The following is a 24,042-nucleotide window of genomic DNA, read 5'->3' as shown; positions in this document are numbered from 1 at the left end:
ACTTTAATTATGGACACACTGTATTTTTATTCACCTTCATGTTTTCTAAAAGATTCTAGGATTTTTGTATTAATTTAGTAGTAGTATGTTGTGCAATATTCAGTGTTACGTATAACTATGAATGCTTTCCATTCAAGCATGAGTTTCTCAGTTTTGTGCATTTTTAGCAGGGAATTGCAAGCTTGCTGTTTACATCTGACTGATTCCTCGTAGTTCAGCACAGTGTATACTAAAGATGGAACAGCTGTAGCATATGGACGAGGGAGCAAATGTCCATTCATTTTACTATATGAAGTGAAAGAGGAGCAGTGTTTGTAAAATGTTAAATGTAACAATTGCCACAGTAAACATCACAGAGCTGAGATATGTATCCACATATTTGAAAAGGTAAAATGCGTTAGGCTAGAGTTAATGACTTCAGAGGAATGCCAGTGTAAATTCTTAAATGTGCATACAAATTGTTATTCAGTGCATCAGTGTGGCCACAATATTCTTCGCAATTTCTCCGCTCATACTTGACAATCACTAAAAATGGTCACCTAGGTATTTTATGCACGACCATTTTTGTAAACAATGTGTGATTTGTGTGCCAGATATAGCTGACAGCTGCTGCTGGAGAGTATTGTAGTCTAAAATCATGATGAAGTGCACTTTCAGTGTGATGTACCACCTCATTTGTGAGCATGTACCAACAACGTAGAAGACCTTGTTTAGTGTCTCTCATGATGAGAAACACATCCCATGCAAGGCTGGCTTTACTGCTGGCTGTAGCAAAGGGCGCTGTTGTTGGAATTTTGCTGTGATCCTTCTCTTTTGAGTACTTAATGAATAGCAGTAAATATCAAACAGTGGGGTAAATTATAGGTTCTGACTGTCCTTGGCTGAATGTTCTGGACAGGAACATGTAGGTAAGAGCATGAACATTTAATCTCATTGCCTATTACACAGTACCTAATGCTTTCCTATGAAATAAGCATTTGTCTTATCCTGTGTGTACACATGGTGCAAGTAGTGTGCCGCGTCACTTGTCTGTTCGTGATAGTTTCATGCAACATTGCCATAGTTACTGAATCACAAGCTTTAATGTCATTATTGTATTTTCTTGAGTAATTACCATTTGTGATTTTCAAAAACCTATGGAAACCAGTGTAGTGATGTACTGCAGTTGATTCAATCTGAAATGTGTTACATGTCCTAATATTAATGTGGCTATTTTATTATGTCTACAGGTGGACGGACACTGTTTTTCTTGTGCTTTGCTGTTTACCTATATGGAGATCTATCCATCTATGGAACAGCTGTGGCAAAATCATTGGCAGATGTTGCTTGGTAAGTCAAGTGTATCATTTAAAAAAAACTAAAGAAGAGGAAAAGGTGGAAGAGAAAGGACAAAAAACTACACAACATTTTAATGAGGTGGGTGTACTATCAGTAGGGGAACATAGAGAAGCCTGAAATACTGAATTTGACCTGGTAGTAATCAAATAATACAAGTCAAACAAATATGGCTTTATTCTTAACTTCTGAACAAGTTGGCACTCAATTCAAGTGCACGTGTGTGGTGAGAGCACACTTGGTGCACTCATATGCATTAGTAACAGGATACAGAAAGTCTCCCCAACGTCTTTCACTGCAGAAGATCGTAATACATTTCCTCACAACACTGAAATGGCAGATACTGAGAAGTGGTATCAGAATAGAAATGTCAGTTAAAATTGCTCAACAGTGGAAAGGCATCTCAACTCAAAGAGATAGTTTAGAGATTCTACTCAGAGTAAAAGAATTGGTCCCCTTCTAGCAGCAGTTTATAATAGGTTTCTGGAGCAACCTATTACTGCACATTGAACCAGGTCTGTGCTGGATTCAAGATTTCCTAGCATATAGAATTGAACACATCATTCTTAATGGTATGTGCAATGTCTGAAGACACAAAGAAATGACTGACATTAGCTGGTAGTGGACATTGATTTAAATCAATGGAGAAAGCAGAAAATTTGTGCCAGACCATGATTCGAAGCCGGATCTCCTGCTTACGAGGCAGATGCACTGACCACTGTGCCATCTGGACACAGTGATCATCTCAACTGCATGGACTACTCTAGCATGCCTCCCGTTGGACCCAAATTCTCAGCTTATCCATCACACTACTGATATAGCACCCCTTGTCCATTATCCTCATTACTCACAGCATTTTGCTGATTCCCATAAGAGTTAGAGCATGGTGTGCATCTGCACTGAAGTGATCAATTGGTTGTCCAAATGGTCACCATGTATACAACTGAGGTGAGAACGACCAATTGATCACTTAAGTGCAGATGCACACTACACTAGAACTCTTATAGGAATCTGTGAAATGAAATGCTGTGAATAATGAGGATAATGGGCAAGGGGTACTATATCAGTAGTGTGTGGATAAGTTGAGAATTTGGGTCTGACAGGAGGCGTGCTAGAGTAGCTCAAGCAGTTGCAATGACACAGTGTCCAGATTACACAGTGGTGAGCGCATCTGCCTAGAAAGCAGGAGACCCGGGTTTGAATCCTGATCCGCCACAAATTTTCAACTTTCCCCATTGATTTAAATCAGTGCCCACTGGCAGGTAAAGTCAGACATTCCTTTGTGTTTTTATTCTTAATGGGAGGAAATTGACAAATGTAAAAATAATTTTTAGAGTTCTGCGAGGGAGAGTTACAGTGTTGTTCTGTATACAATAAATATATAATATGAATAAATATGTATATGAATGAATGGGTAATGTCAAAAGCTCTGTGGACTGTTAGCAAATGATGCTGTTGTGTATAGAGAGGTTGCACCAGATGACTAGCAAATTGTAAAGAATCAGCAATTAATGTAGAAACTGGCAGTTGATTTTCAATGTAAATAAATGAAATGTATCACCCATAATTAGGTGAAGAGATCCAGTACTTTACACAGTTGTATTTGTTATGGAATCAGTCTTGTAGAATCGACCATACTGTTTATTTCAGAATCCACTAATGCAATTTTGACCTAAGGTCCTTTTTCAAGTGGGTGCATTAGGGAGTACTGAAATAAATAACGTAGTTAGTGGCAAATATGAAGTCATTTAAAAGATCCGTTCCTATTTGATTTCTCCATTGGTTACAAACCACTGGAAACACTGCAGCTGTTAAATATGTAAGAGTTTGCATCAGGAACAACATCAAGTGGAATGACCACCTAAAATTAATTGTAGTAAAGGCAGATGCCAGTCTTACATTTCCTTGAGGTTCTTCCAATGAACGTAATTCATCCACAAAAAAAGTGGCTTACAAAACACTTCTGGTTCGTGTGTTAGACCCTTATCCTGTTAGACTAAGGGGGGGGGGGGGGGGTGTTCAGCATCAACACATTACGGAGATTACGTTACATCGCTTCCATGTAGGTCTCACAAGAAGACCACAGCGGGGAAAAATCAGAGAAGTTTGAGTCCGTACAGAGGCTTATTGACAACTGTTCTTCCTCCACAGACAATTGGCAAATGGAACAAGAACTGGGGGGCATGATAGTGCTACCAGAAGTACCTCCTGCCATGCACCATAAGGTGTCTTCCAGCGAATACAAGTAAATGTAACACAAAAAAAGGGGTTACCAAGGAATTATTTGGGGTGGCATATTACTGCGTAAATATGTTTCAACCTTAATACTGTAATAAGTTGATCTTTTTCGGTTTAACTCAGGAGGCAGTGGATGAGCAACTTAATGCGGGTATGTGGGCTCTCATTTGGATCCTACTTTGAAAGTAAAGAAATGTGCTGTTTAGATCCCATTCTGGTGAGAGCCTTTCCATTTTATGCCAGTTCAGCAGCTTATGTACCAGTTTTGCTGCTCATTTTATCAAGCAGCATCTCATTTTGCTTCATGAGGTTTAGCGGTCTCCACCCCAGACCCTTCCACCACAAATAAATGAAGATTTGTTCACCAGGAACCATATGTGGAACCCTCCACTTCATTGTCTGACATAGCCAAGTACTAGATCCAAGACCTGTTATTCTGAAATTGACTGACACCAGCTGGATATATTTGGTAAATGCATAAATTGACACCATCAGCTTCTTAGATTTTGTCATCACATAATGTCATAGTCTAAAGTAAAAGAGAAGCTGTGCACTAACATGCCATGTCAGTAAAAATATGTATCAGGGTCAGTGTTGTACTTGCATGTTTCGTGCAGCAATGTTGTTAGCACTCTCCCCGTGAGGTGCGATGGGCATGAAAGAAGCGGTCAGCTACTGGGTATACACAGACAATGAGAGAGCAGTGGACAGACGACCTGTTTTGAAGGTACACCTTCACAGTCACATGTCGGTATATCACAACCTCCGAAATCAATAACACATTTGGAAGAAATGGGCAAATATTTTGACAACCAAGATTATTAACTTTTAAGCTGTGCTTTTAAGTTCCAACCTAACCATGACTTCATAATTCGTGACGTATTAGGAGAAACAGTCAAATGTATGTGACAACAAGGATTTTTAATTTCATTTTTGGAAGTAAAACTGTTGTATTCCAACCTAACCAAGGCCTTGAACTAAGCTACTGATCAGTCTGTTACCACAAGCAGCTATTTTAACTTTCACTTCCATTGGCTTCACCAGCTTACAACCAAACCATCACATTCCAACTTAACCTCAGCCTTGTGCCAAGCAACAGATCGCTCTGTCACCTTATCCAGGTTTTGTAACTTTCACATTCATTGGCTTTGTCAGCTCAAAACCAAACTCTCACATTTCAAACTAACCACAACCTTGTAATTCATGACATCCTGTACTCGGGGAAGAAAGGAGTAAAATATTTGTGACAACAGCAAGGAAGAGAATCATTTCTATTTTGGCACTAGAAATTCATTGCCCATTTTTGTGCCTTTCATTGATTATGTGTATCATCCCATGGGTTGCACAAAATGGGTGCGTTGCCAATCTATAAGCCGTAGAGAAACACCGCATTGACTGCCACTGGCCCTGATCTAGACTTTAGCCTGCCACATCAAATATTTCTCTAAGTAGAGTCTCATTTTGTTTCCAATTTAGTTGAACTTATATATGTCGAGTGTTTACATATAACAATTATTTCCTTCCTCGGCCTCTCTTTAACAGCGTCTGCCACATATTTTGACTGTCATGCCATCCTGAGATCAAATTTGTTGCATTTTACATCATGTAATGATTTTGTAGTTTGCATATGTGATTTACTAATGAAAGTAAGCAGTGAGACAAGAAGTTTTTGTGTTGTCCTACGCTGGTAATAAAATACAGTAGTTGAAGTTTCCCAGCAGATTAAAACTGTGTGTAGCAGTCAGACTTGAACCTGGGCCCTGGTGACAGACTGTTCAAGAAGAATTCATACTTAACACACAACAGTTATAAAAAACGTACTGTATACTGCCATAGTGCACGAGATTTGTTTGCCAGTGTACATTTGGAAATTAATTCCTGGTGGTGTAGAAAAATAGCAGCTACTGCATAGTATCTGCTCCAATCATAGCATGTGCTCTTACATGACTAGTGCATCCACCTTTTGTCTCGATGACGTTCTCGGAAATCTCACGGATGTTATATCTGGTGTAGACATGGATATACAGTGGAAGTAAAAGATAGCAGTCCAAAAACAATAAAATTTGTTATATAACAGAGCTAAATGAATTGGTTAAAAAACATTATGTGAATAATGGACCCCATCTAAAATTATTTATCAATTTTGAAAAGAACTACATATGCTCACATACATGTGTTTACATTCACACAGTCACTGACAGTATATAGGTAAGATATAAAAGAAGGGGTTAGCTGGACAGAAATTTAATCACTCACATAAACAATTTTGCACTTTCTATTTCATGGCCTTATGTTTTGTAATAACAGCTTTCCTGCATTGTGGTGGCTATTGGACCTCTGTCTTCATGTAGCATTAGCATGCCTCTTACTCTTTACCTAGTCTCCCAGATTTCAGATCATTTAGATAACAGAATGTCATTGTTTCCAGCACATACCAACCCGCCAACTATTCATGCAACATGACACTACCAGTAAGTGCACTGTGCTGGGAGAATTCAGATATTACAAGAGCAGATGCCTACAGGATCTTTCTTGTGAGTTGATACTTTTGTTGGTAGATTTATAAGCTGTATACTATGTGTGCTAGAATTCAGTGCAACTGAGGTACAATAGTTAATTTTAACTTCAATTGCAGGGAGTATTCATCTGTACACTGGGCCCTTTTGTATTTTTCAATGTGCAGAAAACAAAATATCTTCAGATATTGACATCAGTTATGCGATGGCTTGGTAAGTTCAAAAATATATGTAAATTTATATAATAATACCAGAGAAGTAAAGTTGCTACTCACCATACAGCGGAGTATGTGTAGTTTCAGTTCTCTGAGACTGCAGACGTGTGTGTGTGGGTGTGTGTGTGTGTGTGTGTGTGTGTGTGTGTGTGTGTATTGCTGACAAATGCCTTAATAGCTGAAAGCTACAATTGTGTGAATCTTTTTGTTGTGCCTAGCGTGACTCATCATCTCCACTATATGGTGAGTAGCAACTTTCCTTCTCTGGTATTGTTATGTTCCATCTTGGATTTTCCATTGTTAAATTTATATAATTACATTCATTTAAAGGATGACATATTAATATTTCTGATGCAGAAAGTGTGACAGATTTCTGGAAGACAACACTATCTAGAAAGTAAAGGCTGAGATTTTGTACATAATGCTTTCTGTATCCAAACATTATGAATAAGTGTAGTGTAGCTAATTTATATCCTTAAAGTGGGTAGAACATACTTATATGCAGTTGAAATATAAAAATAATAGATGCTTCTGTTTATCCATAAGTCCCGTAATTACATTAATCATGCATTCTTGACTTCTGTATTGATGGAGCATAGATAACCACAAAATATTTGTGGAATTTTCTATAAAAACTGGCTTTGTTAAATTACTATAATGATTCTATCCCTGTACATGTATCAGAACAATAACTTAATCAATTGCCTGACTCTTCAGTTTCTCCTTGTGTTGACAGCCGAACATGGGATTGGGTGATGTTAGAACACTGTTATGCACATATGTTGAATAGCTGTATGAGAAAAAGCAGTGCTATTTTGTGCTTGACACATTCATAAACTGACCACTAACATGCCATTTCAGTTGCTTTGCAGGATTGCACTACAACATTTTGTGTCTTAACATTAAATGCCCCCCCATGAACCATGGACCTTGCCGTTGGTGGGGAGGCTTGCGTGCCTCAGCGATACAGATAGCCGTACCGTAGGTGCAACCACAACGGAGGGGTATCTGTTGAGAGGCCAGACAAACGTGTGGTTCCTGAAGAGGGGCAGCAGCCTTTTCAGTAGTTGCAAGGGCAACAGTCTGGATGATTGACTGATCTGGCCTTGTAACAATAACCAAAACGGCCTTGCTGTGCTGGTACTGCGAACGGCTGAAAGCAAGGGGAAACTACAGCTGTAATTTTTCCCGAGGGCATGCAGCTTTACTGTATGATTACATGATGATGGCGTCCTCTTGGGTAAAATATTCCGGAGGTAAAATAGTCCCCCATTCGGATCTCCGGGCGGGGACTACTCAAGAGGATGTCGTTATCAGGAGAAAGAAAACTGGCGTTCTACGGATCGGAGCGTGGAATGTCAGATCCCTTAATCGGGCAGGTAGGTTAGAAAATTTAAAAAGGGAAATGGATAGGTTGAAGTTAGATGTAGTGGGAATTAGTGAAGTTCGGTGGCAGGAGGAACAAGACTTCTGGTCAGGTGACTACAGGGTTATAAACACAAAATCAAATAGGGGTAATGCAGGAGTAGGTTTAATAATGAATAGGAAAATAGGAATGCGGGTAAGCTACTACAAACAGCATAGTGAACGCATTATTGTGGCCAAGATAGATACGAAGCCCACACCTACTACAGTAGTACAAGTTTATATGCCAACTAGCTCTGCAGATGACGAAGAAATTGAAGAAATGTATGATGAAATAAAAGAAATTATTCAGATTGTGAAGGGAGACGAAAATTTAATAGTCATGGGTGACTGGAATTCGAGTGTAGGAAAAGGGAGAGAAGGAAACATAGTAGGTGAATATGGATTGGGGGACAGAAATGAAAGAGGAAGCCGCCTGGTAGAATTTTGCACAGAGCACAACATAATCATAACTAACACTTGGTTTAAGAATCATGAAAGAAGGTTGTATACATGGAAGAACCCTGGAGATACTAAAAGGTATCAGATTATATAATGGTAAGACAGAGATTTAGGAACCAGGTTTTAAATTGTAAGACATTTCCAGGGGCAGATGTGGACTCTGACCACAATCTATTGGTTATGACCTGTAGATTAAAACTGAAGAAACTGCAAAAAGGTGGGAATTTAAGGAGATGGGACCTGGATAAACTGAAAGAACCAGAGATTGTACAGAGATTCAGGGAGAGCATAAGGGAGCAATTGACAGGAATGGGGGAAATAAATACAGTAGAAGAAGAATGGGTAGCTTTGAGGGATGAAGTAGTGAAGGCAGCAGAGGATCAAGTAGGTAAAAAGACGAGGGCTAGTAGAAATCCTTGGGTAACAGAAGAAATATTGAATTTAATTGATGAAAGGAGAAAATATAAAAATGCAGTAAGTGAAACCGGCAAAAAGGAATACAAACGTCTCAAAAATGAGATCGACAGGAAGTGCAAAATGGCTAAGCAGGGATGGCTAGAGGACAAATGTAAGGATGTAGAGGCTTATCTCACTAGGGGTAAGATAGATACTGCCTACAGGAAAATTAAAGAGACCTTTGGAGATAAGAGAACGACTTGTATGAATATCAAGAGCTCAGATGGAAACCCAGTTCTAAGCAAAGAAGGGAAAGCAGAAAGGTGGAAGGAGTATATAGAGGATCTATACAAGGGCGATGTACTTGAGGACAATATTATGGAAATGGAAGAGGATGTAGATGAAGATGAAATGGGAGATATGATACTGCGTGAAGAGTTTGACAGAGCACTGAAAGATCTGACTCGAAACAAGGCCCCCGGAGTAGACAACATTCCATTGGAACTACTGACGGCCGTGGGAGAGCCAGTCCTGACAAAACTCTACCATCTGGTGAGCAAGATGTATGAAACAGGCGAAATACCCTCAGACTTCAAGAAGAATATAATAATTCCAATCCCAAAGAAAGCAGGTGTTGACAGATGTGAAAATTACCGAACTATCAGTTTAATAAGTCACAGCTGCAAAATACTAACATGAATTCCTTACAGACGAATGGAAAAACTAGTAGAAGCCAACCTCGGGGTAGATCAGTTTGGATTCCGTAGAAACACTGGAACACGTGAGGCAATACTGACCTTAAGACTTATCTTAGAAGAAAGATTAAGGAAAGGCAAACCTACGTTTCTAGCATTTGTAGACTTAGAGAAAGCTTTTGACAATGTTGACTGGAATACTCTCTTTCAAATTCTAAAGGTGGCAGGGGTAAAATACAGGGAGCGAAAGGCTATTTACAATTTGTACAGAAACCAGATGGCAGTTATAAGAGTCGAGGGACATGAAAGGGAAGCAGTGGTTTGGAAGGGAGTAAGACAGGGTTGTAGCCTCTCCCCGATGTTGTTCAATCTGTATATTGAGCAAGCAGTAAAGGAAACAAAAGAAAAATTCAGAGTAGGTATTAAAATTCATGGAGAAGAAATAAAAACTTTGAGGTTCGCCGATGACATTGTAATTCTGTCAGAGACAGCAAAGGACTTGGAAGAGCAGTTGAATGGAATGGACAGTGTCTTGAAAGGAGGATATAAGATGAACATCAACAAAAGCAAAACAAGGATAATGGAATGTAGTCTAATTAAGTCGGGTGATGCTGAGGGAATTAGATTAGGAAATGAGGCACTTAAAGTAGTAAAGGAGTTTTGCTATTTGGGGAGCAAAATAACTGATGATGGTCGAAGTAGAGAGGATATAAAATGTAGACTGGCAATGGCAAGGAACGCGTTTCTGAAGAAGAGAAATTTGTTAACATCCAGTATTGATTTAAGTGTCAGGAAGTCATTTCTGAAAGTATTCGTATGGAGTGTAGCCATGTATGGAAGTGAAACATGGACGATAAATAGTTTGGACAAGAAGAGAATAGAAGCTTTCGAATGTGGTGCTACAGAAGAATGCTGAAGATTAGATGGGTAGATCACATAACTAATGAGGAAGTATTGAATAGGATTGGGGAGAAGAGAAGTTTGTGGCACAACTTGACCAGAAGAAGGGATCGGTTGGTAGGACATGTTCTGAGGCATCAAGGGATCACCAGTTTAGTATTGGAGGGCAGCGTGGAGGGTAAAAATCGTAGAGGGAGACCAAGAGATGAATACACTAAGCAGATTCAGAAGGATGTAGGTTGCAGTAGGTACTGGGATATGAAAAAGCTTGCACAGGATAGAGTAGCATGGAGAGCTGCATCAAACCAGTCTCAGGACTGAAGACCACAACAACAACAACAACATTAAATGCATGTCACAGTGGAGAAAAAGAGCAGGTAATGAAAACAAATCATAACATTTGTGTTACCAGTCGCAAACCTCATCGGAAACTGACTGTGATAATCAACACCTGCATTAACAGTGTGATAATGACAACAGTGAGTAGGGAGCAGAAGGCATTACCAATGTTATTCTTTGATTGGTTGCTGCTTTCATAGTTTCCCCTTAAATAACTAAGTGCCTGGTCCATATAAGTGTCTGCTAAGCCCTTTACAAGTCAATTTTGCACTTCATGCACACACCATCGCCAAGCATTCCATCCCGAGATGCTGGAGTTGGCGATCTTGTGTGTGTGTGTGTGTGTGTGTGTGTGTGTGTGTGTGTGTGTGTGTTTTACTGACAAATGCTGTGGCCGAAAGCTTCATGTGAGTGTTTCTTAATCGTGCCTGTCTGCAACTTGATGTGTCTTCTTTATGGTAAGTAACAATCTATCTTTTCCTACATTGTTTATATTCCTATCTGGAGTTTCCATTGTTCAATCAAACATTGAACTGCACCAAAACAGTAATGGAAATGGTAGATTGTTACTCACCATAGAGATGACACATTGAGAAGCAGATAAGCACAATGTAAAGAGTGTTACACATTAAGCTTTCTGCCAAGCCTTCATCAGAAAAGGAAAATGCACACACACACCGCACCTCACAAACACACATGACCGCTATCTCCGGTTGCTTAGGCCAGACTTAAACTGAACCACATCAGACGGGAGCAACAATTTGTAGTGGACAGGGGAAGCAATCCATTCAGTATTCCGAGTTAATCCTATTTGGTAGGGGTGCCAAACAATTGAGTGATATTCTAGAATGGGTTGCATGTGTGATTTTTAACCAATCTCCTTTGTAGAATGATTGTGCTTCCTCAGTATTCTACCAATTAACCGAAGTCTGCCACCTGCTTTACCCACAACTGAGCTTATGTGATCATTCCATTTTATATCCCTACAAAGTGTTACACCAAGGTATTTGTACAAGTTGGCCGACTCCAAAAATGACTCGTTGATATGATTTTTCATTTTGTGAAGTGGACAGTTTTACATCCATGAACATGTAAAGCAAGTTGCCAATCTTTGCACCACTTTAAAATCCTATCAAGATCTGACTGAATATTTACGCAGATACTTGCAGACAGTACTTCATTATAGGTAACTGCATCATTGGCAAAAATTCTGGGGCTACTATCAGTATTGTCCGCAAAAAATTATTTCTATATCTGACAACAGCTTTTCATCCAAGATAACATGCTGTGCCCTCCCTACCAAGAAGTCTGTACTACAGTTGCAAATTTCACTTGATACCCCATATTATCGAACATTTGACAATATGCATAGGTGTGGTACTGAGTCAAATGCTTGATCCATAGCTTTTATGTCATTTGAGAAAAGTGTGAGTTGGGTATCACATGATTGATGTTTTTGGAAACTATGCTGGTCAGCATGGAGGAGGTCATTCTGTTCAAGGTACCTCATTACGTTGGAACTGAGAAAATGTTGTAAGGGATCTATGATAGATCATAGTTAGAAGAGGGGCTAATTTAGCTGCAAATTCAGTATATAATCAGTGGGTCCTGGAGCTTGGTTCAGTTTTAATGGTTTCAGTTGTTTCTCAACACCATTTGACACTAATACTGATTTCAGTCATCTTTTCAGTGGTATGAAGATTAAGTTTGTGCAATTCTCCTGGGATTTCCTTTCTAAAGGAACATTTAAAAACTGAATTAAGCAATTCATCTTTTGCTTTGCTACCGTCTATTTCAGTTCCTGTGTCATTCGCTAGGGACTAGACATGAACTTTGGTGCCACTAGCAGCCTTTACATATGACCAGAATTTCTTTGGATTTTGTGAAATATTGTTTGACAATATTCTGGTACGATAGGCCCTGAGGCTTCAAATATTGCCATCTTGACAGCCAAATGTGTTTCTTTCAGCATCTCTATAACTATAGCCTCATAGTTTGTACACTGGACAGTCCCTTCTTCTATTAATTGTTCTGCTGGGTACTTAGCTACCCGGTATTCTTTTAAACTTGAGCCTATTTCCTCTACATGCTCCTGTCCTGTACTGAAAGTTTCAAGTTCCTCGTTGAGATATGACACTACTTACTGATTTTTTAATGTGGTTTACTGAACATATACATCTTTCTGTTTGTTTTATTTGTCCTTTGTACTTTGGTTATCATTGTTGGCACAACAGCATCCTGTTCGCTGATACCTGTTTCAGTGTGAATATCCTTAGAGGCCCAGTCTAGTTATTGCCATTAGATCCAAATATTTCAGTGAGTGGGGTTCCAAACTATCTGTTCTAGGTAGTTTTCAAGAAGGTATTAGGAATGTTTCACAAGATGTCTTATTATGCCCTCCACTAACAAAACTGTAATATTCCCAGTTGATTGTTGGATGATTAAAGTCTTTACCGATGATTGCAGTATGACTGGGGAATTTAAGCACAAACTGAGGTTTTCCCCAGAGTTTTCGGTTAGATCAGGAGATGAGTCTGGTGGGCGATAGAAGGATCCATTTATCGTTTTATGCCCAACTCTGGTACTGAGTCTTGCCCAAACAATCTCACGTGCAGCTTCAATTCCTATCTCAGTGGATTTGAGTTTCTTGGCTACTGCAACAAATACACCACTTCCATTTCCCATTTCTTTTGATATACACTTAAATTTTTCCGAAAACTCTCGGTTTCGGGTTTCAACCAGCTTCCTGTAACTAATATTTTGTGAGTTTCACAGCTTTTCAGGAGCACTTGAAACTCTAGCATTCTGTTTTGAATGCTTCGAAAGTTAACCATTAGGATTTTAATTCTCTCACCTGTGGGAGGCACTTCTTTTGATCTTACACCAATACTTCCGGGTTTCCTACAGCTGTCATTATCTGAATTGAGTGGAGAGTCACCTTGCCTAAAAAAAACCTTATGGGCACCCACTAACAGTCAGCTACCTGAGTGGCAGCTTGTTGTGTGTGATGCACACCTGTCCCATTTAGGGGGACTATACAGTTCTCAACCTATTCCCAATCAGTTCCCCGTAGTGGAGTGATTTTGTTTGATGATGGGAGAGAGTCACACAAGTACTGAAGAAACTGAACTGGTAGACTCTTGAAGGTAGATGTAAACTATCCCGAGAAGGTCTCCTAACAAAGTTTCAAGAACCAGCTTTAAATGGTGACTCTAGGAATATACTACAACCTTCTACATTTCACTCACTTAGGGATCATGAGGACAAGGTTAGAATAATTACAGCACACACACACAGAGGCATTAAAACAGTCATTCTTCCCGCACTCCGTACATGATTGGAATGGGAAGAAACCCTAATAACTGGAATAACTGGACAATGGAACATACCCTCTGCCTTGCACTGCACAATGGTTTGCATAGTACAGATGTAGATGTAAATGTAGATGTAGATATTTTTGAGAAAGTCTCATGTTTATTCAGATTCAGAATTAAAGCAAACTGGTGTAATGTCAAAGAACTGTAAAATAATGTAATTTGTGACTTTAAAGGTGTAGAACAGAAGTAATCCAAAATAGTGAGTATTCAACTTTTAAAAACAGGTACCATGATGCATGCTGTGGCATTCATGGAATCAATGGACAAATTATGTGTAAATTGGGAAAAGGAGAAATCTGGTATACCATAAAGATACAGAGAGAAAGAAAAATCTTTGTTGCTTTGCCCTCCTTTTTTGCTGTCCAATGACCTGAGGTCCCTGGCAAAGTCTCCATGTAGTCCTTGCCTATCTTGTTTTCTCCAATCCTTTCTGATTCCTTACTTTAGACTGAATATGTAAAACTGCTATTTGTACAGTCATCTTGTAATTGTTTCTATTTCTGATATAGAAATTCATTTCTTTCCAGCTTTTGGCTTCATGACTGTGTATGCTGCATACAAACTTATTGTTGAAGGGCCCAAGGGCCACCCACCAGCTGCCGACCTATTGGGTGTTCCCAGTTTGTTTGGTGCGTGTGTCTATTCATTTATGTGCCATCACTCACTGCCTGCTCTAGTCGCGCCAATAGCAGACAAATCAAAACTGACACGTTGCTTGGCGCTGGATTATTTGCTCATAACTGTCTTTTATTTACTGCTCGCCATGACAGGTGCATTTGCGTTTCAACATCTGGATGACCTCTACACACTAGACTTTGGACCACGAGGCTCAGGTGACTGTAACTCTGATGATGTAGGACTTTTAATGAAAGTGATAGAGTACTTCCTCGCCCTTTTCCCTGTTTTTACATTGAGCACAAGTTTCCCGATAATTGCAATAACGTTGCGCAATAATCTGAAGTCACTGTTCCTGACAGATGGCCGTCACTATAGGTGGTGCATTCGTAAAGTTATTTTTCCTCTCCTCGCTATAGTTCCTCCTTTTGTTGTAGCATTTACAACTGAAGACCTGAAAAAATTGGTAGCTATCACTGGATCGTATGCTGGTGCTGGCATCCAGTATTTTATTCCAGCAGCCCTAGTCTTGGCAGCTAGGAAGAAGACAATGGAAGTAATAGGGATGGGTGTGAAAAATGACTTTTCTTCACCATTTTCAGGCAGAGGCTGGGTAATATTTGTCATTATTTGGGCCATTGCCTGTTTGGTTCTGGTGTCTGTAAATTTTATTAAAATTTATGTAATGTGACTCAGATGTATTTTTAATTCCCCTGTTAATGTGTGTGCTAACTATTGCATTTTAAGTATTGTGGAACAGTCATTACCAGGAATTTTTTTTTTAAGTATGTCATTTTTCATTCTATTTACTCTTGTACTCTACATATGAAGTGCAAAACCTCTGTAGTTCGAATGACTTCAACCATTCCAGTTGTTATAATGTTCATTATTTTCATTTATTGTCCATGGACAGTGTAGTGGTTTATTCAGTGTTTTAAGTGATTTACTTTGCTCTTTTAATTATGCAGAGAACTTTTTGTGGAATTTTAAGTGTCTGTTTATTGTGTTTCCTAAGTTTACATCTGGTGCTATGATGCAAGCCATCTTTAATTGTGTGAGCTTCATATTAATTGTCAGTATGATATAATGGGGCTGTGGTAGTGATTAAACAAATAATAATACAGAACAGTTTGTTATGAAGCAAGCAATGAAGGAAAAGAAATGAAAAGTAAAACCCGGATTTACTTTTATTTTTATTTTAGTGTTGTAGATGATTTATTTTCTTTCAGATGTTTTATATGTATTTATCTGGAAACATGTTTGTATGAGCACTTGATAAGTTTAGTGTATATAGTTAAATCATTTTTATGTAATGTTGACACTTGATGACCATTTGTATGTTCATAAATGAATCACACACTCAAGGATGTTGTCCATGTCAGTAAGAATAGCAGTGAGCTTCGGTTCACTTGTATGTTATTGAGTTTCAACCAGCCAGCCAGCAGAGCTACAAAAAAGTTCATTTGAATATCAGAGTGCTTTACTACACCTGGCCCTGTTGGAGGTGGTATGCCATTGCCTTCCTCTGACCTCTGAGCTGACTCACCCAGCCAGTTACAGATGGACCTACAATTTAACATGGATTTCAAACCACCGTGCAGCTCATTATTTTTCACACCAAGAAACATTAAGAGGTGAAAGAAGTGATAAGTGACAGATAAAAATCCTAGGACTGACCAGGAATTGCATCTGAAACCTTTGTATCTGTAGTCTGGCACTTTACCACTGAGCCACCAAGCCAACTAAAAGAGACCAGTAAAGAATTATTAATAGTGGATGTCTTAGTCACATATGATAGTCGTTAAAGAAGCCATCCTGATTTGGATGACATATGCGAATTTGTAAAAATCAGAACAACTACATGGAGATCTAAAGATGAGATATTAGAATCCTGAAACTGATGATGTAATTTGAATATCTAAAATAAAAGATGGGAAAGTGGAAATTTATCCAGTATAAAATTTAGACAAAAAAATTTTCTCATTGTTTGGTAGGAGCATGTGCCTTCAAGTGTAGTATAGTGCACTAATGCAGGGAGGTTCAAGAAATTTTTCCAAATGAGTGACTTATATTTTGGTGCCTCCACTCTCCCTCCCCTTTTTTCTCTCCTACACTTCCACCCGTGTCAGTTTTTGCTGCTAATTGTGGTATACACTTTATACAAATCTTGCACTTGGGCACCCCTCTTAGCTTGGCACCCCAAGAGGCCGCTACTAATTATGATGTCATGTATAGAAGTCTTACAGAATCGATGCTCCTGGTGCCCTCTTCAGCTTGCACCCTATGTGGCAGCTTGTGTTGCTTTGATCTAAAATCGGTCCTTCATTAATGATGTTTTGTTATTACTGTCGGTTTGTGAAGAACCACAGGGGAAAAGGGACACGCGAGTGTGTTCGTTTATTCTTACCAAGTGTTTGATAATTTTTGTACTCTTAATTAATACTGGTTTGTGATTGACTTTTCAGTGAGTGGTCATGTACTCACTGTGTTGCCTGATTTTGGTTTTGTAGTTACACTGCCCTCCACCACTGCAATCTGTCAATCACAAAGTAATTTTAATGGGAATATAGTATCATAAAGATGATGATAAACCTCCAGGTGTGTGTTTCACTTATGAATTAAAAAGTAATTGTTATTCTCTTACAACCATCTATTGTTTTGTAGGGTAAACCTATATTAGTTAGACATCCTCAGCCATAATATATTCTGTTCATAAAGCAAACAGAGAGATATTTGCATGCATATTTTTAAAGAAAAAGTTGTGAAATGGAGACTTGGAGAACGAGACAGCCTTTTTATATATATATATATATATATATATATATATATATATGTTGAGAAAGAGATATTGTATCCAAGGCTGAAAAAAGTAAACATTCTCAATGCAATTATGTTCATTGCCACATCATATAATTGAAAGATAGTGGTGAGGAATCTATGTAATGCTTAGTAAAATATATGTGCTGTTTGGAATTGAATATAAAGATTGCAAAATCTGGGGCCATAAATTGTAATGCTCTGATCATGGAATGAATCGCATGGGATAATGTATTTTGCCATAGCTGCTTATAGTTACTGATGTTTTGTGGGGTTGACTCATGGTATCAGCTCTTAATGTCACATTACAATTGATGTAGAGGCTGTTACAGATGGAGTGCTAGTTCAGTTGAACAGTCATGAAAAAATTAATTAGTCATTGTCTCATTACAACTACTCTAGGATTTAAATAGATTAAATTGTGTGCTGGACCAGGACTCCAATCCCGGGACCTAACCTTATGCAGACAATGCTCTTTGACCTGCTGAGCTATCATGCATTATCCCAGTTTTATTTCTGCTGCAAGGATAGGTTGTCTCTTGATTACACAGTTGGTAAAAGCACTGGATGTGAAATGCAAGATTCCAGGTTAGAGTCCCTGCCACACAATTTCAATCTGCTCTGAAGTTTCCAAACAGTGCACTCTCCACTGCAGAGTGAAAGATTCATTCTACTTCAATATTTGTAAAATCATGGAAAACTTAAAAATTGGAATGACTGGATGAAGATTTTACATATTATGTTATTCTCGAGCGTATTATCTTACTATTCCATCGTGCTGAGTAATTTTTCTGCAGAGCAGTTGCAATGGAAACATTTTTCACAGTGATACCATGCCAAAATCCAGTTAACTCTCATTGTAATTATTGCCATTTAACGGCTGTATGGAGGGAAGTAAAGATTCAGGGTGGGGGAAGTACCTAGAGAAACAGATGGTAGCAGGCCTGTACATCTACAAGAAAAATGTACTGTAATCAGGGGACACTGGATCTGGCACCCAGGTGACGTACTTTACTAGGAAGCTGATGATGGCAGTCACAAAATTCTTTCATCCAGAATTTTTTATTTTGTAACACTGATGTAGGTGTCCACGTAAAATTGTATTTTGACTGCTGTAATTTCATTCACACCCACAGAAGCCTTCCTGGCAGACAGAATGCTGTTCTATTTAGTTGGATTTCTTTCGCCCAAAAATTTAAAAGCCAATTACTCTCACTTATCAGTGTCTCAATGAATTTGTATGTGTCACATAGCAACACATCATTTTTGTGTTGGTCATGTAGTTACGAGAACTACTATTTCAGGAATCACTGTTCAAATAAGTGCAATGCTTGTGATATATTGTGCATTTAGTGATTATTTAATTGATTGTGGACATCAGTGGTTTAACAGGCTGTCAAGGTCTCTCTCTTCAGAGTAAAACCCTGTAGCTTTATTACGTTTGATGAGTATAATTATGCATGATTTAAAGCGAAATTTGTGTGGAAAGGGTTAGAGGTTCCAGTAAAAGCACCTAGAGAGTAAAAGCTTCCCTTCCTAAGTCAAATGAAAACCATTTTTATCTGTTTTTGTATTTGGGACTGCATTTTCTTCTAAGTACGGTATTTCTTAACATTGCCGGTTGTGAACCTTGTATAGTTTGCGTATTTTGTTTTTATGTTTATAATTATCTTCCCACACAGAATTTACTTTGTTAAAATGTGTAATAAATGTATATAGCAACCTTTGTCTTGCTTCTGCAGGTAAGATGTAAATGTATAATAGTTGTATTATATAGTCATACTATATGGAAACCTTGGAAAGTTGTAAAGAACTAGTGTGTACTGAATATAACAGATTATTTTAGATTTTCTGAAAACTGTTAGATGTCAGGACATACCTGCTGTTAACAAAAATTCTAATCTGTTGAGTGAAGCCATTCATTGTACTGAATTTATCATTGCTACTTTGCAACATTTCTTCTGTAATAGAATATATTTGATTACTCATGTATATTATAATTAATATTGTCATTGTTCTTCCAGTAATTCATGCAATGTTGCAACTGTAATATTGATGTTACAGGACAGTGTTTGACATAGGCACAGGCAGAATAGGTCAGGCGCAGACTAATAGCATTCAGAAAGAAGCAAAGGGAAAGATGTAGGTTTCTGCAACCTTCTGCATATGCCAGTTCTTTCAAACTGCTGTTTAAAGGTTATAGAAAGTGACATGCCACCATATTTACATTATATTGACTGTATCCATTTAAACAATGTGAAATATGGAATATATGATATATTGTTGTATTTCTCACGTTCTTCCTAAAGTTTGCTATTTTGTATGTAATGTGACTCACACTCATTCAGGTACATTAACTGTGTGTTGAGGTCCAGTCTGACAATTTGTAGGTATTCTTAATTGACCATATTATATTAATGTACATTATTGCTTACTTTTAATTTTTTGAGACTGCTAATTGTAATTGTTTTTGTGCGATACACACAAAATGAACTAACAGCTAGAGATTATGAGCATTTTGTAAAACAATGTGTATTCAGTGAGTTCCACAGTGCATTTTAATACTCTATTTTTGTTTATGAACGATAAATTGAGTAAAACAAACCAAATCCCCCCTCCCCCCCCCCCCCCCCCCCCCCACACACACACACACACACATGCATTGGTCCAGTCTTGGCTACAGCACAGGGACAGCCTAGTTCTGTGCACGATACACATCTATTGTGCATTCTGAAGAATGCATGTTATAAGCTGGTCACGAGTGTAACTCATTTTTACCTTCTGCAACTCCAACTCTTATCGTAAGGAACAAAATGATCACTGTTTATGTGAGAAGTTTTGTTTGCCATTATATTTTTACATATTCTTATGCAGCTCAAAGTTTATAATCTTTTGGCATATCCGGTTCCAAATTGAGCTTGTGAATAAATCTTGCTTTTATAGTTCGTGTGTAACAGTTTACTTGGTTTATGTGTGGTTTCTATAATGGTGCCCCAGTGCGTTGTGATACAGGCAACTATCTTCATATTATTTGTCGATGGACTATGAATTTTACATCTGTGAAGTAAAACTGATTGTGTTTTTAATTTATTGTTAGTAAATTTTGTGTCAACCATAATTGTTACAAAATATGAATATATGCAGAAATGAGTATTCGCAACATCTATCCTGAATTTATAATGTATAATTGTGTAAAGTGTACAGAAATTGAAAATTGTAAAGTACTATGTTGGCAGAGTTTTATTTGCCTTTTTCCAGAACTTGTTTGTTTATGAGAATCATAACATAATTCATTCTGGAAAAAAATGTGTTTTCACAGCTATATTTCATACCTAAAAAGAAATATTTTTGTAAGAGTAATTTGTATCATAAAATGTACTTAAATTTGCTACTACATTTATACAGTGTGTCCTGGGTACCCATCCCCAGAAATTATTTTAGTCAATTATTTATTTATTTGTACTGCTGCAAAGCAGTATTAAATTAAAATAAATAAAAGGTTTAACAATTGAATCTGTTATGATTTTACACCCCAGTAGACCTAAATCAGTTCTTACTATAAGGGATTGCTTGGAATGGTAGACTTTAGTAACAGAAAAGGTTAGATAGAGCAAATTGAAGGATTTCTGTATAGAGACATTTTGGAACACTGAAAAAAATGTTCAGAAAATAATATAAAAGAGGGAGACTCATTTTCTATCCTGTAAAGATTTTGGAAAATCAGATAAGAATGAAAGGAAAAGTGAGGAGGCAGTAAAAGTAGCAGGCAAACAAATAAAAGTTGTTAATAGCTGAACAAAGAAGTGCATTGTTAATCAATGAAGACAATAAGCAATTCCAAAGGTCAATCGAAATCTGTTTTCAGTTTTTCTCCATCAGGGATAGTTTAACAAGAATGTCCACTTTTACGCAATATTTTACTACATAAATATAAACTTATTTTTCAATAATGTAGGAAAAGGTGGATTGCTAATTACCATAAAAATAACACACAAAGTTGCAGATGGGCACAATTAAGAGACACTTGCATATGAGCTTTAGGCCACAGCCTTCATTAGAAAAAAATAATTGCACACCATTCATCCATAAAAGCAATCGGGTCTCATGCACACGACTGCCAACTCTGGCAGCTCAATTTTTCATAATTTAAGAAATAATAAGATCAAGTATTTCAGTTAAGTAATTTAACTCTGTTATATTAGGGAAGCCTAAGAACAGGTACTGTCAGAGGCTGTATTCACAAAAGAATTCATTGTGCAATGTGTATTGTAAAGGAAGGTATACAAAAAAAGGAAAAAATGATACAAATGCGGCAACAAAAAATTACATGTCTCATGTTTTTCTCTTGCATGGAGTGTATTTCTTGTCTTGAAGGCTACTCCAGTAATAGTCAACTGACATTGTAGGCATCCACTTCCCTTTGTGTTGGTCCAATATACCACTGCAACTTGCTGGGAAGAAGTCACTGTGAGAGTCCAGGAAATGTACTTCAAAGACATGTCATAGCCAAGATCTTGACAACTGTTGATCATTTGAGTCTCTGCTTGCTCATAATTTGCAGCTCCTCTTCTTCCAAGGACATTTTCTGACACTTATCTTCAACATTGCCAAGTGTAAGCTTAAGTGACAGTCAGGCGTGTTTCAAATTTTGATCTAGCTGCAGTTCCCTGATTTGAGGGCCCACAAATACACACACTTCCCTTTTTACTGCTGAAAAACAAGGAAGTTTTTCAGCAAGATGAGCAAAACCTCAGCCAGTTTGATCCATTGTCTTTATAAACTGTTTAAGTAAACTGAGTTTGAAGTGAAGAGGTGGTAGAAGGATGTCTTCATGAGCTACTAGATTTTGATGTTGAACATTTTTTTTTCACCTGCTTTCCAATTTCAAAGAGGCTATTTCTTTTTTATGAAGTGGGATTTTCTATTAGGACTATCCCAATCACACACAGGACAAGAGTATTTTGTGTAGCCTTGTAGTAATCTCAATAATACAGTTACTTGGAAATTGTTACAGATCTTTCATTTATGCCCAATGTGTTTAATTAATTTAACTGAAAATATTTTCCAAAATTTTGTAATGTTCTTTAGCCAAACTGACATATGCTATTGCACAACAGTAGACTTATTTTGCAAAAAAGCTTTAGATTCCTGTAGATTATATTTGAGGTCTAATGCTTTCATTAAGCCTGCAGCATTGTTGTGAAATATTAGTCCCCCTCGCTTGCGAAGAAGGATACAAAAATGTGTTCTTTGTGTGTAAATTTGCTGGTGTTGTAGGCACTTTGCCGGAGAAGATTATATTCCTGTAACCTCAAACCAAGCAGTTCTATCGTTTGTTTACTGAGTTCTATGTCGTGCAGTAAATCATTTAAATCTGTCTGTGTTAGTAAGCATGTCATTGAACTACTAAATGTGTTCTGGTACATAGGATCGTATCTTTCAGGAGATGTTATCATTTCTTCACTGCCATCCAGTTACTGTCACTCTAATTTTTTTTCATCTGTTTGCTATGAAGGGACTGGAAGATTTTAAAAGTGTGTCACTAGCCGTCATGTGGAGGGTATGTACAAATAAAGAATGTGTTGCTTTGATTTCTTGTTTGTAGTTAGTTAGTTTCAAGTTCCATTGATCATTGTGCAGGATAAATCATAATGACGTTGAACAAGTCATTTTACTGATTATTTTTCCTTCTTGTAAAACTTACTTGTAGATATAATTGCCATTTGACTGTACGATATGCTTAATTATGCAATCTAGATTTCAGCCTTAGGCCATTTTCATCTGACTTGTGTGGAACGCAAGTTACTATTAATGTACACATCTTAAATTTAAAAAAAAACCTAATGTTTCATAAGTAAAAAATGAGAAAAATTTTTGTGATTCATTAATTGGCTGGTGACTTGCATGACTTATTAACAGGATAAGAAGTGAAATAAAACAGATGACCAGATCAGAGGTTTACACTCCATTTTGAATGAAACAATGTGACAGTTCATCCTTGTGCTCACAAAACCAGACCTGAATGATTCAAGCTGTGTGAAAACATCATCACAATTGGGGAATAAACATTGTAACATGGGATGGACCTGATCAGCCAAAGTGGTCCCTCAATTCTCGGCAGTAATGCGACGTTGCAGACTAACCATGGGGACCATGGAATACCACAATATGGCTGCCCAAATCACCACCAAACTCTCTCCATGTGTACTCCTGGGACATAAACTTGGCCAGAAGTTGGAAACAGTGCAAAACAAGACACACCCAATCAAATGACTTTCTTCCACTGCTCCACAGTCCAGGTTTTATGGCTTCTGCACCACGATTTCCTATTATGGGCATTTGCATCCGGGATGAGTAGCTTTGGAATTCCATCTCACCCTGCAATTCCCAGCTTCGCAAATGTGACACTAAGTTCTGCAGTGACTTTTGTAGCTGTCATCCCCGTATTTTTCTCCACAATCCTTTTCAGTGACTGACTGTCATGATCACTCAGTGCTGTGATGTGTCTTAGCGGACAAGTATTCCGCTTTTCCTGTATGCAATATAAGTCTTCATTAGCATGCCTTTTTAAACACCAAACACTTTGGCTACCTTTGTTGTGGAAGCACCCACAATACGAACACCAATAATTTGGCCACACTCGAATGTACTTATCTCTGACATACTCACAGCTACTCAGAATACTGTTCTGACCACGACTTACACTTGCAACATACTAAGGATGTTGCGCAGG

At 37.9% G+C, this 24,042-nt stretch overlaps 1 protein-coding gene across 2 annotated transcripts in view; it reads left to right on the top strand.

Moving 5' to 3' along the window:
- LOC124775073 (transmembrane protein 104 homolog) overlaps positions 1–20,822 on the top strand; it is a 113,872-nt gene extending 93,050 nt beyond the window's left edge. Inside the window, exons 7-11 of one of the 2 annotated variants that reach the window (XM_047249878.1) lie at positions 1,230–1,329; positions 6,002–6,107; positions 6,209–6,302; positions 14,405–14,506; positions 19,374–20,822. In XM_047249878.1, the coding sequence (XP_047105834.1) occupies positions 1,230–1,329; positions 6,002–6,107; positions 6,209–6,302; positions 14,405–14,506; positions 19,374–19,390 (419 nt within the window). In that variant the 3' untranslated portion in view covers positions 19,391–20,822. Of the gene's footprint in view, positions 1–1,229; positions 1,330–6,001; positions 6,108–6,208; positions 6,303–14,404; positions 17,278–19,373 lie in introns of those variants that run through there. The other variant, XM_047249877.1, reaches the window with a different exon arrangement.
- The last annotated feature ends 3,220 nt before the right edge of the window (positions 20,823–24,042 follow it).

Source organism: Schistocerca piceifrons, chromosome 2 (assembly GCF_021461385.2).
Source record: "Schistocerca piceifrons isolate TAMUIC-IGC-003096 chromosome 2, iqSchPice1.1, whole genome shotgun sequence".
NCBI classification, from domain to species: Eukaryota; Metazoa; Arthropoda; class Insecta; order Orthoptera; family Acrididae; genus Schistocerca; species Schistocerca piceifrons.
This window is presented reverse-complemented; position numbering and strand designations above follow the sequence as displayed.